The sequence below is a fragment of the Rhopalosiphum maidis genome, chromosome 2 (assembly GCF_003676215.2).
Source record: "Rhopalosiphum maidis isolate BTI-1 chromosome 2, ASM367621v3, whole genome shotgun sequence".
In the NCBI taxonomy this organism is placed as follows: Eukaryota; Metazoa; Arthropoda; class Insecta; order Hemiptera; family Aphididae; genus Rhopalosiphum; species Rhopalosiphum maidis.
In genome coordinates, this window is record NC_040878.1 from 7,359,340 (window position 1) to 7,378,689 (window position 19,350).

Here is a 19,350-nt window from a genome sequence, read left to right on the forward strand (position 1 = left end):
CCCGGTCGTTCGCCGTGGTCGCGTCCATCGTCCAGCACGCGTCCGCCGCACGGCGGCTGCGGACGACCACGGCGTCGCCCAGACCGGCCACGCAGCCGGTGGACGTCAGCAGTCGTCGACCGGTTTTCGGCTTTTTGTCGCCGCCGCCGCAGCTGGACATCTGCGGGAAACGTTCTCCGAGTACGGCCAAGTGGTGCACGTGCGCATCATAGCCGGTCACGACCGGTCCGGTAGACCAGCCAAGTATAATTACGCTTTCGTTACGTTCAGCGTTCACCTAACCCGACCGATCGAGCTGCGCAACGGCGACCGCGTCAACGTGCGCCCGTCCAGAGGCCGAAGACGACACTTACCCGGAGCGTAACACGACCTTTAGTCGATAATAATGATAATTTGTTTCAGTGCAACGCGAGTTCGCTGTTTTGTTCTGTTTTGTTTTGTTTACTTCGCACTTCCGATTGCATTAAACGAATGTTAAATCCAACTTATCGCGTGTTCGTCTATTTCTTTTGATTCTTTATCACTACGTCTTACGATATCGCCATAAGCGTGTTTAAATGTCTGGTCGCTCTGCAACGGATATAATATATACACATATCACGTATATTTTACATATCGCATATTACTATCATCATTTTAATGTGCTCCGAACATCGATTGACCTATTGTAATATCGCGAGTTGTACAGGCCATCATATGTGTACACGAAATATTGTATTTTATGTCAATGCGATAATTAATATTTATTAATAAGCACGTCGCCCAGCAACGGTCGGTTACTGCTCCGTAGCCAATCATTTTAAAGTCGAATATTTTCACAAAGCCGACTTCTTCGGAATTGTGACGGGAACCTGACCCGAATTCCCGTCTCAAAATGTGATACGTCGTGTACCGCTAAAAACCTACGCGCGAGCTGAGCAATCGCGACATCGCATTAAAGTTAAGCGAAGGCGTGCTCTATATTGGCTTATGGATTGAAAAACGTACTCATTATGGATATTATAATGTTAAATAGTGGTTTTTTAAAAATAAACTTTATCATAATAACTGGTATCGCTGTTAATAAACACAAAACTTTAATACGCGACATCCCTGTGGTGCGTGCAGGTGGCCGACCAGAAATTCTCATGTCTCCTTTGCTCTACGTGCATTTCACGTTTTCGCAGGAGGAATGAGCGATCTTTCTCCGCAGCCCACGACTAGGACCTCACGTCAAAAAGACCGTCTTACGACGATCACGTCCAGCGACAACCATAATTTTTGTTGTAATATTTTGGCAAATTGTAAATACCTACTGGCGGTCGAGAAAACCACGGTACACGACCAAAGTTAATGTAATGATATCTTGTGTTCGTGCTATGATTATAAAATATAAGACGTCCAGATCCCTAGCTACCAGATCCGAATTAAATTTTATTAATTAAAATTAATAAACAGGCACCTACTAATTGTTTAATTTTTAATTCTAATTATTTGAATAACACATAATATACGCTTGTTAATGGTTCATTATTAAAAGTCACCTGAAAAATTACACAAACTTTAATGTTCTCGGTGTTCTTTCTAATTTGAAAAATTTCATAGTCAACGAAAAATCGTGGTGATTTTATTACTTTAAATTGATCCATAAAATACTAATGTTTAACATAACCAATCGATTATTATTAACGGCCTGAATAATTATATTTTTAATTTAAAAAAAAAAAAAAAAACCAATAACATGTTTTTTTCATCATCTAATTTTATGCTTATTATTTAATTATTTGATTAAAATAAATAATAGAATTTCCGTAGTTTCAAATTGACATAAATGTGATTTGTTATGTTAGACATATATTATATTATGTAAGACATTATCGTGATAATTAATTTTAATTAAATCAAAAATACTGTTCTTATAGTTCAACAACAAATACTTTGTAATTTTATTTTTAATTTTCATCAATGGATTCGTGATAAAATATTATCGTTATGAGTTGGTCGCAATTACAATAATTTCAAATAAATTTGTCAATAGTTTTGGTTGAAATAATAATATTCAGCTGAGATTCGATATACATCGTAAAAAAGTATTGAATATGCAATATATATTCTATAATTAAATAATAAAACTGTTATTACTAACAATGGCATAATATTGCTTATAAATAACTATCATAAGCTATATAATATTGTTAATCCGACACAAATTTTACATTATTTTATTTGTTTAAAAATAAGTGAAAACTCATAGTTTACCAATAATTAAAATTAATTAATTATACATAAAAACTATGTATTTTATGTGTACACTTATCTGCTTTTATCACCCAATTCACGTACACTGAAACACTTATCGCACAGGACAAATACACTTAAAGTTACCACCTATATATAATACTCAATAAACTCAAGGGTTTTATTCAAAATAATCTTGTTAACACACATTTTATTAATTTAATTAATTTGTTATTGATAAATTAATCAAAGCTATAATATTTTAGTATCATATAAATGTATGTATAAGTTAATTCACTGAATTTAACTCATTGAACCGTTCATTAGTTTAAAAACCGTGATAAGTAATATGTTAATATGCGGCTTATATAATATGTTAGATGCTGTAATATTTGTACTCTGTATGTACTACTATACACGATTTATAGATTATAAAATAGCATACATAACCGTAACGTAAAATCCTTGTTTCCTGCATACTTGGCCTACAATTTGAAGTAGTAACAAAATTTTACTACGAATACTTATCATTTTTGCGGTATTATCACTTTGCAGAAATTTGGACACGTAAAATCCTCAACTCATATTTTATTTATCTCTTTACGATCATGCTTAGTATTTTCAATTTTAATTTCATTTACCTTGGTAATGTGAAATTTATATATCTTATATATTATAGTTAAAATATAAATAGCTAAGGATGGACTGTCTTTTGCATAGTTTACATGGACTTAGTATCTATTGCATGTATGTAATTGTCGACTTCGCACAACCTAAATATATCGAAATCACATGGACTTAATGAACGCGTGGACTTAATGTGTTCTGCGTATTAAGGAAAGTATCGAATAGAATTAGTGGACATTTTAAATTATTTATTTAATATTTTAAAATAATATTAGGACTTATAGTTGAGTACAGCATATTATTGTAGATATTCTTAAACTGAATTTTGTCTAATAATAAACCAGAAAAATCGATTTCCGGACTTGGTGTGTTTCGCATGAACGGGGACGATTTATTATATGCATACACTTACAGATTTTATTCAAATGTATATTTTTCCTTATTTCTTAATGTTACATAACATTTTTTTAACGATGTCAACTTGAGTTATTTTTATAGTTTATACGTAGTTAGTTTTAGTCACTAGCAGGCTAGTTATATTAATCATTACTCGTTACATAATATCGCATGGCTTGTCTGTTTAGAAACCAATTGTAATAAATATTTATTAGAAACATCAATTCCGATAAGATCCATTTTGGGGAAAGACGGTTATTAAAAAAGTAAAAAAAGCTTTCGGTGAAAAGTGAACAGCCATTTCAGATATAACGACGGTAATTTGCAATAATTTTATGTCTCAAGTATAACGGAAAAACACGCGGAGAACAGCTACAAATTACACTTTGAAAAACTTTAAAATGATTTCAATCGTCTGCAAAACGAGTCGGTTGTTCTGTGACTTTGACGTTTCGGGGTGATAAAAATCACGTGTTCGTGGTTTTTGCCGTGACAAAGGGATCACATATTGTTCACACCCCCGAGCAATAATACAGAGTAGTGGTGGTCAGCGAGTGGTGCACTAATCGGTCGGTCATTTGGAAACTCGAAACTTTCGAATTAAATCTCAACTGATGTCGACGTCGCGGCCACAGTGCAGCAGCTCGAGCTCTGCTCATTCGCGATCAATAACTCGACAAATTCACAGAATGAAATTGTTTAAAATATACATATTATATACATGTTATTATCGTCTGGGACGATTACCGCTTCGACACATACATTTGATGACAACATTTTCATAAACCCCCCTCCCCATTTCGTGACTACAACGTATTTTTATCGTGCGTCACGCGTTTACACTGCGTCTGAAGGGTCACGCTATTGCCGAATGACTCGGAACGCGAAAGTAATATAATTGCGCTTCGAGGTCTGGCCATACGACGACGACGACGACTTGGTACGTCGTATACCAAGTATGCGATATTATATGCACCGTGTGTATATATTATAATATGGTCATCGTCGTACGGCGCGTTACACCGCCGCCCCAACCCCCTCGGTTTTCGAAAAATATTTTCCGGAACGGACTCGACGGTTGTGCGTAACGTCACACACACACACACACACACACGCACACACACGCACCCACACGCACCCACCCGCGCACGCACGCACCCACGCACTCGGTCGTTCGGAAAACCTGCTCGAAAATCAATATACCCACACGCCAAACATACATATTTTACTCTTGCGTCACGTCGACCCCTCCGGGGGGTATGGGAGACAATCGATATGCCCGCCCGCCGCCGCGACGGGCATTCGGCGTAAGTAGCTGTGCGGCGGCGGGGTGGGGGGAGAGAGGGACGTGCTCGGTCGCGGGAGGCGCCCCGTAGCGGCCGCCGCCCAAAGTCGGTGCGTGTGTAGTCTGAACGGAAAAATCGACCGCCACCGCCGTCGTCGGGAAAACCGGGCAGTGCGCGCGATAAAATTCACGGCGCGTTCCCTCGTCGTCCGTGCTCGCCGCCGTCGTCCGTGCTCGACAACCGTCGCGCGCAACGTTCCCCATTTCGTACAGAGGTGTTCGCCGACGGCCGTCTTCCGCGAGTCTCTTATCGCACAGTAAGGCGTCGTCGTCGGGTTTCACGCGTTTTTACCACGGATTTCGGCCCCGACGAGGCGTCACGGTTTTCGAGCGCCGACGTCGTTTTTTTACTTTCGGATCTGTCGTCGTTGGTTTTTTTTTTCCCATTGCCACCCTGCGAGACCCGCAAATGTCGTTGGGCCGAGTTCAGTACACCGCAAATGCCACGGCACAGGTAAGAACAACCCATAAACCGTACACGCGCAGTACACACGATATCAGCGTAGAGCGTGTGTATATATATGTGTATAGACATTCGTATTAGAATTGTTTTATTACCTATTATATGATATTATATTGTCGTCGTTGTCTATATACAATGTATACTGTTTATTATTATCGTGTCTGTCGCCCGCACACGACCGATGCCGGTCGGGGTGTTATAATACGTCGTGGCGGTCGATGAGAGAAAATAAAAGCAGGTTTACCGGCGGCTTTGGATTGGGCCGGGTTTGAAGGCGTTCGCGAGACGCGCGGAAAACGCGAAAAATAATATCGCGGAAAGGACGCCGCCACCGCCGCCGACGACGACGACGACGACGACGTCTACGCGGACCGTATATAGGTCACTGGGCAAGGCGTGAGCATATATATATATATATGTATATACGTGATATTATAATATAACGAGACGACGCGACACGCGACGCGCGCGCATCACACACACGAATTCGCGACCTTCACTTCGTATTTGATTATTATGATAATGTCGTCGGGACTTAAACTCGAGTGAGAATAATCGCGACAATCGGTCTCCGACGAACTCTCGTCGCACCCGACATTATATATATATATATATATATATACGTCGCGCGTGGCCGGAAGAGAGCGGAATATCAACCGAATTTATACGGTTTATACATTACTATTGTCCGTCTCCGGCAAAACTGCAGATATTGATAACAGTAGTGCGCGCACACGCTCGCCCGACCCTTAATTGTTGATCGGCGTAAACACGACATTTATCGTTAATACACATCGTATTTTGACAATATTACGGGGATCGTTGAGTTTCTATACGGATGACTACGTTTTCGATGTGAGCGTTTGCATCGGAACAAAAAAAAACAAAACGAATAAATGCAGGATTCGTATACATACGTAGTACATGATATTGTCATACAGTATATTATATGGTCGAACGTCCGGTCGATTGACTGCAACTCAATCGTATCATATCGTACAATATAACGGTGTGTAATGTATATCGGCGTATGTGAGTGTTGCCGGCATCTCGTATAATATAATACGCGTGGTATATATATATATATATATAATAATAACGAGTATTATACCATTATTGTCGTACTACTATTGTTGTACCGATCGTTTACCAAATCGATTATCCGTCAGGCGCAGTATTCCATCCGGCTTACTATTACGCAGTAGCTATATGGTATAAGGTCAGGCACTTTAGCGCGTATCACATTTTGACGTAGAAATAAATATGAACTTCTCAATTTGTCAGAAAAATAAATGATGAAATGTACGGGCTTTCAGACCGTCGAATCCGTCCATTTCCGGAATCGTCCATTCGGATGGGTACCTACTGTATTTAATTGTACCTATGAGTTATTATCAACGCGATATAGGTACTTGTATATATAAATATATATATATAGAAAATCGCGTCGATTTTGACGAAACAATTATCGTTTTTACTAATACCTATATTATCCGAGTCTTAAGCTCATCTGTTTTCGCGTTTAATTGTTTTACGTGAGAATTATAGTATACGATTTACCTCAGTGTACGTCATTGACAAGCCAATCGTTGTTATAAACTGTACATGTTATTATTCTTAATTTAAAAAGTTTTGAAACGATAAACTTTTTTATCGAGTTTCCGAACAATTTGAATGTATTCAATGCGCATTACAACGTAGGTAATACTGACAATAACAATATAGATGAATAACGTATAATCACTCGGAGAATTGAATATATTTTCGGTTTTTTGGTTTTTTATTGTGTATGTCGAGAACTGGAGACAATAACAACTACTCTTGGTTTGCAGATTGTAATTGATAGCGTCTCATCCGGAGTTTGTACTTAACCTTAAACACCTATTTTGTTATTATCTACATATTCTTGTATATATAGGTCAAACAGAAAAAACACGCGTCGCGTATGTGTGTGTGTGTGTGTGTGTGTCGTCTGAGTGTACACGGACAATCATTATTTAAATGCACGTCATTATAATATTATATCAATATTTTGACTAAACAATTATGATAATGTACCATGGATGTTTCAGTACCTTCCACCAATTGATTATACTTGCGTAATATAAACAAAACAATGTGTCAAGTTCTACTATGTAAATAGTTTAAAACTCCTGACGGAATCAAAACCCATTCACTCTCGTGTAAGAAACAGCCACCTAAATCCAAAAGTAATTTTTTCTCCGCTATTGTTTTTTGTTTTTTTTTTTTGTCCGGTAATTTTTTACTCGCTATTTTGCTGTCTGTCATTTACACGCGGCTACCGTGCAGTAAACCATAAAAAACCAAACCAAACCAAACTTTTCGACGGGTTCTCTCGCTCTTGCGTGTTACCAGCCCCTTCTCATAAACTGCTCCAAAAGACAATTTCGGATTACAATTGATCAAGTGTAGCCGAGTAGGTACTTATACTATCTGTATCTTGTATGCATAATTCAAGGATTTTAAAAACACGCTATATATGAATATACATCAGGATTTTTTAGTTTATAACCGCATTACATTTTAAGCTCTCCAATGAAATGAGATTCTGTACTTTTTATACGTCGTATAAATTATAATATTTATATTAAAGATTTAAAGAAGTATGCAATGTACGAGTGTCTATAAATGAAAATTGATGATTTTTTGACTTGAACAATTATATGAATAATAAGTACTAATTTAATAAAAAATGCGTGGTAACATATATATATATATATAAATATAATATATGAAACTAGCTGTATTAGTTTTGACTTTGCCCGAATTAAAATTAATCTGTCTTTCTGTCGCTTTCTGTTTTGCTTCAATTAAAATATTATAACACAAACTGCACAGTTACAATCGTTCATTTTATGATTCCCCCCTCCCTGAATTCCTGAAATATTTTTTACGGTAAAATTTAAACTGTAGATAAGTTCGATGAATGCTTTTAAACCGACGTAAATCTTATGTATAGTTAAGATTGATATTCGTCTTAATGCGTTTAAGTACAGGGAAAATATGTCAAATATTAGAAAAGCTAATCATGATCGTCAATCATAAAATTATAAACACTATAAACATATCGTATAATATCTTGGTCATAAATATATTTGACTTTTTTTCCAAAATATATTTGTAAACATTTTTATATACCATATTTATATTAATTATAATATTATATAGTAGTATAAACCGTAACCAATGAACACCGTATAAGCTATTGAAAACTATCCACCAGTTTATGAGTCTAAAGAGGACAAGCAAACAGAGAAATGTTCATTTTTATGTATTTAGATAATAATATAATTTACCACTAATATTTACACACTATTAAGCTGCGCAATATCGTACAAGGTAGAAGGTGTATTATATATTATTATGAATTTAATCAAATTAGACGTGTTGCACAACTGTCAATTATTATTTATTTATTCTTACGTTCTTCCTAATGATATTTAGTTTTTGTCGTTTTCGGTTTTATAACTCGAGGATATTTTATCAAAATAATATTATTTCTGCGAGCGATTTTTTATCGAAATATCCCATATTTCTATACATTCGAAGATGATGGCTCAAATCCCTTTACAAATTGAAAATAAAACCTATTTCGATCGGATGTAATATTGTTTTCAGATCGTACAAAATCGTATTTCGTTTCCGGTAAAAATAGCAGCCGAGGTAAATATAATTTTCATTCCTATTTGTTTTCGCCGATCGGTCGTACTACCGTACTACTCGTATTACCTACACCCGTGATTTTTTTTTCGTGATGATAACAACCGACGACAGTGTAATAAATAATTTCTTAATGATCATTTTTAATTTTAATTTTCCTACTAACGATCGTGGTAGCCAGACGAGACAATCTTTTCTCCGATTTCTGGGTCATCGTCGTTAAGTCCGCGTTATCTTTCGAGCACTCGCCACCGTCAGGAGCACTATATCATATGGTATTATATAGCTACTGTGACAATAAAAATCATTATTAATCGCCCCGCTGGCCGTTATCGGACGTGTTTGTATTACGACATTCGTAGACGTACGCAATGCGCAATTGACGAATAACGACGATCGTAACGTCCATTATAATGATACACCGTATAATGTAATATAAATTAGTATAATATTATAATATTATATAGTAATAATCTCCAAACGTCGTATTAAAATATATTTTTTTTCGTTTTAATATACCAAACTATTATATAATAATATCGAGCACATGTTTGTTGTATATTAGAATTTGGACCGTCGACCGCGGTACATTTCTCGTATATAATTCATATATCTATATATACATATTGTGCGATGTATCCCTCCTGTTGATGATTTTTTTATTTTTCTATTCGCCACGTGTTCTATTTTGGGATCTCGTCGTGAGATCGGTCAATTGGTGAACAAAACAGTACTGCGGCAACAGCAGCAGCATCGCGTCGTCTCTTGTCCACACAATATATTATCATAATAACACTAATAATAAATGTCGTATAACGATACGTCATGATCAACGCGTGACGACAGTGCCGTTAGACGCGCGTCTGACGGATGATCGATAATATAATAATAATAATAATAATATATCATCGTAAACCGCATATAATCCGACCACGTGACGTTTCGTACGATCTTTTATACCTGGAAGGTGTTTTTTATTTTTTTGTTATTTTTTTACGACCGCGAAATCCCTATTTTTCCGCGGCGGGTACTTCCGGGCAACAGAGAGGTTTGCGATCCATCCCGCGCTGCCGGCACAGGACAATATAGAAGAAATCGCGTAGTTATTAGAACATTTACGCGGCGAACGCCGATCGATTTTTCGATTTTTTTTTTTTACGGTACGTAAACACGCCCCCACACGCAACAATAATTATTATATATTGTCATAATATTGTTTATCGCGTCCGAGCGAGTGGTTTGAGTGTACCGAGTGTCGCGAAGGGGCGGGTGGGTTTACATGCAGTGGCATAGTAGTTCTTCGAGCGGCGCAAAAAACTCACGGAAATTCGGTCGATCGCGAAAACGTGTGGACTGCACACATAATCACATAATGACATTATAATAATATGATCCGTAATATATCGTCGTAATGACACTATTATTATTTTTGCTCGATATTTATTCAAAATCCGTACTCAGACACACACACGCGCGCGCGCGCGCTGCCTTACCTGCTGCTACTACGCGCACTACTGTTTTGTGAATACACGTTAAAAAAAAATAATAATACGACGCAGACGATTTATTAATCGCACGGCATGACGGTGACACGTTGTATATATATGTCATAATATTATTATTTTATCGTTTTTCAACATTTTTTTTTTTTTTTTTTTTTTTCATGAACGCGTTGCAATAGTATTTTATTCGTTATGTTTGCACGTCGCATCAAACGCAAAACGTGGATCAGTGTTATTCATCCGGACAGCTTTCACGTCATTACATCGTCAATATACAATAGGTAGAATATTTATTGCAGTCGATGCACGCTATCTGACAAACTCATAAGTCATAATATTATAATCGAACCGATTCAAATGCACCCAAAGCCAGCGGACTTTTCTCTTCGATATCGTCAGCTGTGACTATATTCATTCGCCGTTGGACTGTTTGTAGGCTTATCAATCAATTATTTTTGATCGATGTCCTTTCTGATGTCACGAATAGTTTTCATATCGCCGAGTTAAACACCGAGGAAATTACCTATTAGGTACCGTTTACATAAAAACGCGATGAACACAATGAAAACGATTTTTAATTTAAAATTACAGCGAATAATATTGTACGACTGTACTATTCGTTTATGTGACGTGTTAAAGTGAGAACGAAAACTCTAGTATGGAGGATTAATTTTTATGACGAACAGATTTTGTCGTACAATTTTAAGCCTGCAAAGTACCTATATTGTAATATACACCTAAGTACATAACAATATCAGTACGTACCTCGCATTTTAAATTTTAATAAGTATTTTCTGTTTACACAGCAAGACGAGTAATATAAATGTAAAATCCAAATAAGGTAATATTTTAAGATTATAGCTGTGTCATGCATAAACATTAAATTAATTTCAGTCTTATAGGATATACAATTAATTTTTAATCATGTTTTAATATTCAGGGAACATGAATAAACAGCTACATAGTTATTTAAATTTTACTTATTTTACTTATTTAATTATGTATAAATGTACAATTACCTAATGAAATCACTTTTTAAGCGGTAAACGTACAAATAAAACACTATTTTAAAGTAATTAATTTTGTTAAGCACACTCATATAATCAAATACTAAATATAAATTGTTGATAGCAATATTTTTGGCTTCTTTATTAATGTATTAAAATCAAAGAACAAAAAGTCACAAAATGTATTGTTCTTGATATTAACGTTTTACGTCATAATGATTATTTTAATTCAACCGGCAAGGCAATAAATAACATATAAATAATTTATTCACACATTAAAATATTTATTAATATATATAAATAAATTTAATCCTACTTCACCTGAGGAAAATATAATATATATATATATACGTGTATAGCAGTTTTAGTTTATCTCACCCAAGTTCACGAGCATATCGGTGACGGTGCACTTTGCTTTGTAAACTAATTCGACTGAGATGAGCAATCAATCTTTGGTGGATTAGATATAACATTTAGTGTACTTTCGAACATGGTTAAAACTATTCTTTACACTTCTTTGATATATTTGAAAACATTTTCAGAAATTTGGTTAATTAGTTTTTAAGTAAATAATTAAAAACATGCAACTATTTATAGATACATCTATTTTAACAAATTGCAACACTATAGTATAGATAAAAAAAAAATATTCAATTTTTGTGAGTCAAAAAAAAAATTCCTGTATAAAATTCTGTAGCAACCTATATAGATTAAAAAACGAAACTACAAATACTCTCCTAGTCTCAAGGTTAATGTATTTAATAATTTCCAAAATTACCTCATAAACAATTAATTTTACGAATAATGACTAGAAACAAGTTTAAATAAAATAAAATTTATAATATACATATTTATATGTTATACAACTTAAACTTATTAAAATTAACGTTTTGTGTTTATTTAATAGTTTTTATTATGATTATATAATCATAAATATTTATTTCATAATTAATAATAACCATGTTTTTATTTTTGTTTAGAATCATCAACCAATCACTTACAGAACATGCTGAAAATACACAAGGGATTAAAAAAAAAGAAGAAAAATAAGAAAAATAAACATAAAGAAGAAGAACTTTTCAACGAAGAAGAACTTGAAAAATATCGTCGAGAACATCAGGAGGGAAAAGTAGCCGAAAGTGAAAAAGACGGCCAAGAAGAGTGGCAGAAATTTAAAGCAATCACTGCTGGAATTGATGATGTCTTAAAAAAAACACAAGGAGATCTTGATCGTATCAAAACAAACAGTTTTTTTCAAAGAAAACCTACACAGACTGAACTCAAAGCCGTCGAAGATAAGCTTGAAGCGGAAAGAAGAGAAAGAATAAAAGAAGAAGCCCGCCTAAAAGCTGAAGCCGAGGCTCTAACTGTCGCTAAAGCAGTAGAGGAAGCAGCGGCTTGTGCTCCAGTTGAAGAAGAATCGTCATCAGAAGAATCAGATAATGGTGATGATATATTTGACACTTCTTATGTCGATGTTATAACAAGTGGAGAAGTAAAACTTGCATACATTCCAGAAAGTCCAACTGAAGAAAACCCAGAGTTTGATCCATTTGATACATCTATAGTAGACAAAGTTATCCAACCTAATCCATCTAAAAAGAACAAAAGATATATAAGTCTTGGGTGTGCGGTTGAAGTTCTTTCCGGAAAGGAAGTTGATATAAATCCCGAGGTATTCAGGTCAACTGCTGTACGAAAAAGACCTAAACCTGTAAATTTACTATTGGAGAGTTTTGACGAAAGCAGTTCAATCGCAAAACTTGTAGATGATAAGCCATTAAAAACTTTGCTTGACGACGATCCAGATTTACCTACCGACGCATTACCGTTAACAATAGTTACTCCTATTGAGATAAAACCACAGCCGATTAAAAAAGAAAATACCAAAACTCCCGAACAAGATATTAGTCAAATTATCAACGAGTTTGATTCACCACTTATTTTATCTGAAACTACAAATACACAATTAGACCTTGATGACGATATTGATGACGAGTTTGCTGCATTAGCTGCTGAATCATTGTCAAAATCGCCTTTACCTGAGGACATAGATCCCTTTGATACGTCATTCGCAGATCATCTTGTGCCTGGAATAAACAATCTCAACATTGAAAGTGAACAAACCAACCAACAATCTAACGATAAGGTAGCGGAAAAAGAATTTTTTGAAGTCGTAAGACCACTAAGTCTTGAACATAGAGATTTATTGGGTGGGAGTACAACTGATTTATCAGTTATTGGACATAATCCAATCGAACCCCATAATCCGGCAACTGAACCAACTCATATTGATCCGTTTGATACATCTATTGCAGAAAGCTTGTTACCCGGAAAAGGAGAATTAAAATTACTTGAAAAAGAACTATTAGAAGATACTAAAACTATCAGTAAAAAAATAATTATTGAAGAAGACGACGATTTTGATCCAAGGGCTGAGGATATTGTTCGACCAGCTGAACTTAATCTAAAAGAAAAGAGAGTCAGTATACCAAAGGTAACATTTGCCTTAGAAAAAGATTTGTTAACTGACGACCATCACGGTGAGCTGCATGTAGCAAAACCATTGACTCCGTATTACCCACAGGACCAATCAAACGAAGACAATTCTGAAATCGATCCATTTGACACATCATATGTGAAACACGCGCCGGGAGAAGTAGAATTAAAACTGTTAGAAAGCGAATTAGTGGAAACTGAACCAAAAAGTACAGATATACTGACTGAAGAAGAATTTATACCTCATATTCTCCATACACCTGTTGAACCAGAGATTGCTGTTCCTGAAGAAATTGATCCTTTTGACACTTCATTTGCAAACGACGCTGTGCCAAGTCAAACGGAAATAAAATTATTAGAATCTGAATTTATACATAAATAATCATGGCGAACCCATTCCTAATTGATGACTCAGCATCTACCTTGACCGATAATAATAATACTTTTAATCCATTCTTAACTAATGCATCGGCAGAATCAGAATCTCATAATGATAATCCTTTCTTTTCAACATTCGGTGCTTCAAGCGCCATCCCAGACAATACAAATCCTTTTTTGGCCTTCACACAAAATCCTGAACCAGCTCAATCAGTGGGTGATCTTTTGGGAATTAATGACACCTCCCAAACTACTGTAATAGATGAAGCATCAAAAATGAAACCTCCACCGCCAAGACCAGCTCCGCCAAAAAGACCACCACCAAGACCAACACCACCACCTCCACCTTCGCACGAAGCTAAAGAACTAATTCTCAGTGTAACAGGAGAGATGGATGCAACTTCATCACATTTATTGGACAGATTAGGAAAAACTCCGAGTCCTACTCCAATGCGAGACCTATTAACTCCTAGCCCCACGCCAACAGCGGACCTATTAGGGTGTGATGACCTTCAACCTCCGATAAACTCTCAAGCATCGAGTCTTTTCGATCAACAATCCAACATTATTGACCTTCCTTCAGGATCAAAACCAGAAAGACCGAAATTCCCTCCGAAAATTGATTTTCTCATGGATGATTTATTAGAAGATGTTCCAATCAATGAAGAAATACAACCTGAAGAATGTTTAATAAAAAGTAGAACTCCATCAATCACAGAAAATCCACCATTACCTGTAGGATCACATCCATCTTCAAGAAAATCTTCAAATGAATTTATTTTACCAGTCAGAAGATTATCGCATGATGTTACAGAATCCAGAAAAATAATGCCTGATTTAAGTAAAATAGCAGATCGTAGAAAGTCAGATATAGGTCATTTCGCACCGATATTACCTTCAAGAAAACCAACCAGTCAAAGTGATCAGTCACTATTAGAAAGTAAATCTGAAAACATTATTCAAGAAATCAATGAACCAGAAGATAAATCATGTAATGAAATAATCAAAAATATGCCTGATTCTAATTTAGTACCTACTGAAGAAATTCCGGACCAAAAAGTAAAAGAAGAAATAATTCCTGTAATACCTAAAGGAATGAACAGCCAGTGGGATGAAGAAAAAAATGGATTAGATTTTGATTCTCAACAACAAATAGAATCTTCTAATCAGATTGAAATTGAGACTTCATCGAATGATACGAAATTAACGCCATCTGCAACAGACCTTTCACCATTAGAATTGACAGAAAAAGAAAATTTATCTTTTAATGCATTTTATGTAAATACAACTCTGCCAACATCTGAATCATTTCCTTCGTTTACTGATGGTGATGGAGTAGGAGATCACGCAGATATTGATGCATACGATACAAAACCCATACCACCAGTGCCTGATCCATCGCCTTTCCAAGAAGTACCTACTGAAGAAACTTCGTTCAATGCAGTATTTGAAGCATCTGAGCAAATAACGACTACTCCGTTCGAAGTTCAAAAACCACAACAAGTAGATGATACAGATCCAATTGTAACTACAACTGCGCCTGAGCCATTACCGGTATTGACAGAAACTGAAAACGATGATGCATTTGATGCTTTTGCTGCAAAGTTTGACGACTCTCAAAATGATTGTAATGCATCTGGAGCGGCATTCGATGCATTTGGAAGTGTTTCGGGAGGCGCTTTTGATGATTCAACAATGGGTTTTGGAAACGATGATAACTTTGATTCATTTTTATCAACACATCAAATCCCTGCTGCGCCACAATCAACACCAGCTAAGGTTACGAGAAATAATTCTGGTGAATCTTTGGATGAAAACGATTTTAACGTTTTTATAAGGTAACTACAACTATAAATTACAATTAAACTATTTTAATTTTTAAACTATATATTTTCAGACCTAAAACAGAATCTGACAACATTGATCAATCAGCCGTGCCTTCAATAGCTCCTCCGCCAAAAATACCAACAAGTCTATTTCAAGAAGGAGCGCCTTCTAGATTTAATCCATTTGATCAAGAGCCCAATGAAACGAATTATAAAAACCAAGGTATTAAAATAAAAATAATCAATTATAAAGTTCATAACATTAAAATATGTTTCATATTCAATTACTCTATTAGTTACATACTCTCCTCAAACTATTCCTCAACGAACTGATTCTCAAGAAACGCCTCCAAGTCCACTGTTTGATGAAGATGTCTCTCAACCCCTTGAAGAATTTCCAAGAGTCAATTACAACGGTGAAGGCTGGGCAATGGAATTAAGACAGCCAAACAAGAAAAAAATCACTGCTCACAGATTTTGGAAAAAAATATTTGTTAAAATCACATACCAGGGAGAAAATCCTGTCCTACAATTGTACAACACTAAAGATGACAAAGATCCTTTCCAAGAATTACCATTACAGCCCAGTTATTCTGTATCCGATATTGGTAAGTAACTATTTAATAGTGTATGAAAAAATTGTCTAAGCAATAATCATTAATATTTATTATTTTTAGGAGCCCAACAATACGATCAATATGGTAAAATATTTACCGTTAAACTGTTATACATATTCTATAAAGAGAAAGCAGGATTTAGACCAGGTCAAGTTACAAAAGCCGAAAGGCTAACTAACAAATTGAGTCAATTTGCAGCTTATGCTATTCAGGGTGATTATCAAGGTGTAAAAGAATTCGGTAGTGATTTGAAGAAATTAGGATTGCCCGTTGAACACGGAGCTCAAGTAAGAAATTAACATTTTCAATATTTAGATATTTTATAATAACTGACCAATAATCATTATACAGACAACGACATTGTTAAAATTGGGAAGTCATAATTTTGAAGACATGAAACAGTTTAGTATTTGTATCGAAGAAGCCTTATTTAAGCTTTCTGCTCATCGTGATAGAGCATTAAATTATAAAGTAGAAGACGTGCAAATCACTGCTATTGATGAACTATTTGTTGACCAAAATTCACAAGGATCAGTACTTAAACAAATCGCACGAGTCCGTCTGTTCTTCTTAGCGTTCATGTGTGGTGAGTATTTGAATGCATTTTCCTGTTTAAAATTATATTATTATTTGTTATTAATGATATTTTAGGAATGCCCGATGTTGAATTGGGTGTAAATGATTTAGTTCGACAAGGCAAAGAAGTGGTCGGCCGTCACGACATCATTCCGGTAGTTACTGAAGAATGGATTCGATTAGAAGGGGTTGAGTTCCACAATTGTGTTCAACAAGATGAATACGAAAGAACAAGAACCATAAAGTAACTTTTTACGCTTAATTAATTAAAATGTTTTATTTATTATTTCAAATTCATATAGGTTTAAGCCTCCGGATGCTTGTTACATCGAATTAATGAGATTTAGAGTCAGGCCACCCAAAAACCGTGAACTTCCATTACAATTAAAAACAACTATGTGCATAACGGGAAATAAAGTACTTATCTAATTTCATTCAAAAAGATACTTAAATTTTGTGATCATATTAACTTAGAAGTTAACATAATCAACGTTTTTAGGTGGAATTAAAAGGAGATGTCCTCGTGCCAGGATTTACAAGCAGGAAATTGGGACAAGTGCCTTGTGAAGACGTAGCCATAAGGTTTCCCATACCGGAATGTTGGATATATCTATTCAGAGTAGAGAAGCACTTTAGATATGGATCTGTGAAATCTGCACACAGAAGGTATTTTATAAAAATAAAATAAAACGTTTTCGACAACGATTTACCAATATTATGCCTATTAATTTTGATTTATTATTCTAAAAGGACGGGCAAAGTGAAAGGTATCGATCGATTCCTCGGTACAATGGACAATCTTGAACCCCATTTGATCGAAGTGACATCTGGTGAGGCCAAATACGAACATCATCACAGAGCTGTAGTATGGAGAATGCCGAGGTTGCCAAAAGAAGGACAAGGTATGAAATCGCGACAGTGCGACACACAATACTACACGTGCTAACCAATATAATATCGCACGTTTTTCTTCTCAGGCGCGTACACTACACACAACCTCGTGTGCCGTATGACATTGACGTCGTACGACCAGGTACCCGAGGAGCTGGATAAATATTGTTATGTCGAGTTCACAATGCCGACTACTCAGGTGTCACACACCACCGTTAGGTCGGTATCGATTGTAAACAGCGAGAAAGATTCACCACCTGAAAAATACTTGAGACTGATGGCCAGGCATGAGTACAGGTAAATTATTTATACGTTCAATATTATCATTTATTAAATTGCTGGTAGAAATATTACAATGCACAATATGTAGACGCGCTGACTAGTCAACTAGAGGTACTTTTCTCGAGACTTCTAATCGAATATCGTTTTGCTTGTATTCATTATTATTATTAATTAACCGTTTTTCACAGGGTGGAAATCGAACACATACACGGACAGATCGAAGAAAACCCATACTTAGCGGCGACTGCAATGCCCAGAGCCGCCCAACATTCGTCAGAAGCTAAACTACCACCACCCCCTGCGTCTGACAGCGACTCTTCTTCTTAAATGACATACCATTTAAATAACGAATGCTATAGTGCTGTATCCTGATTGTTATAACGTTATAGCATTTGTCGTAATTCAATTTTAGATTGTGATCTCTTCCTCTAAAGTTAAATTAACTCAACAATTGTTAATAATACATACTTCATACAATGTACATAATATATTTAGTTTAGATGATTAAACGCATTATTGAATAGATACTTAAATACGATACTATCACGAAAAGCACATTAAGTAAAATATATCCAAATCCACGAGCAAGCCGAATAAATGACTACTCATCACATAAACTATATTTATATTTCATCAACTCAACGTCGAAAACCGAAATTTAATAACTGTGCCGTTTGTACAAAAATGAAAAATTAGAAGCTTTCACGAGTCATTTTTTTTAGTAGATTTTTTTTTCCGTTCGTTGGCTTTTACGGTATCGAGTTTATAAGATGACAATAATACACGTCGATATCATTTTACGATATTTGTTACGCTCATTTTAAACGCTTGATGGGGTGTCTCATTATAATTACTAGTGAATTTTTGTATTAGCTGTAACGAATACGTGTTTATTTAATTTTTTTCATATTCTGCCCGTGTCGTACATGTGCCATAATAATTATAATGCCATAGGTTTTACGTAGGTAACAATAATACATAAAACAAAAACAAAAATCTGTAAGTATTTATGTTAACGAAAAATATCCATATTGTATATTACT

At 35.4% G+C, this 19,350-nt stretch overlaps 1 protein-coding gene across 1 annotated transcript; it reads left to right on the forward strand.

Moving 5' to 3' along the window:
- Nucleotides 1–4,692: 4,692 nt before the first annotated feature.
- LOC113551597 (protein stoned-B-like) lies at nucleotides 4,693–19,350 on the forward strand. Its single transcript, XM_026953929.1, is given in 13 exon segments — nucleotides 4,693–5,039; nucleotides 12,219–14,121; nucleotides 14,124–15,953; nucleotides 16,013–16,164; nucleotides 16,238–16,549; nucleotides 16,619–16,845; nucleotides 16,910–17,144; nucleotides 17,210–17,378; nucleotides 17,437–17,551; nucleotides 17,634–17,800; nucleotides 17,885–18,036; nucleotides 18,112–18,322; nucleotides 18,496–19,350. Coding segments are annotated over 12 exon segments (5,586 nt in total). The 5' UTR covers nucleotides 4,693–5,039; nucleotides 12,219–12,244; the 3' UTR covers nucleotides 18,635–19,350.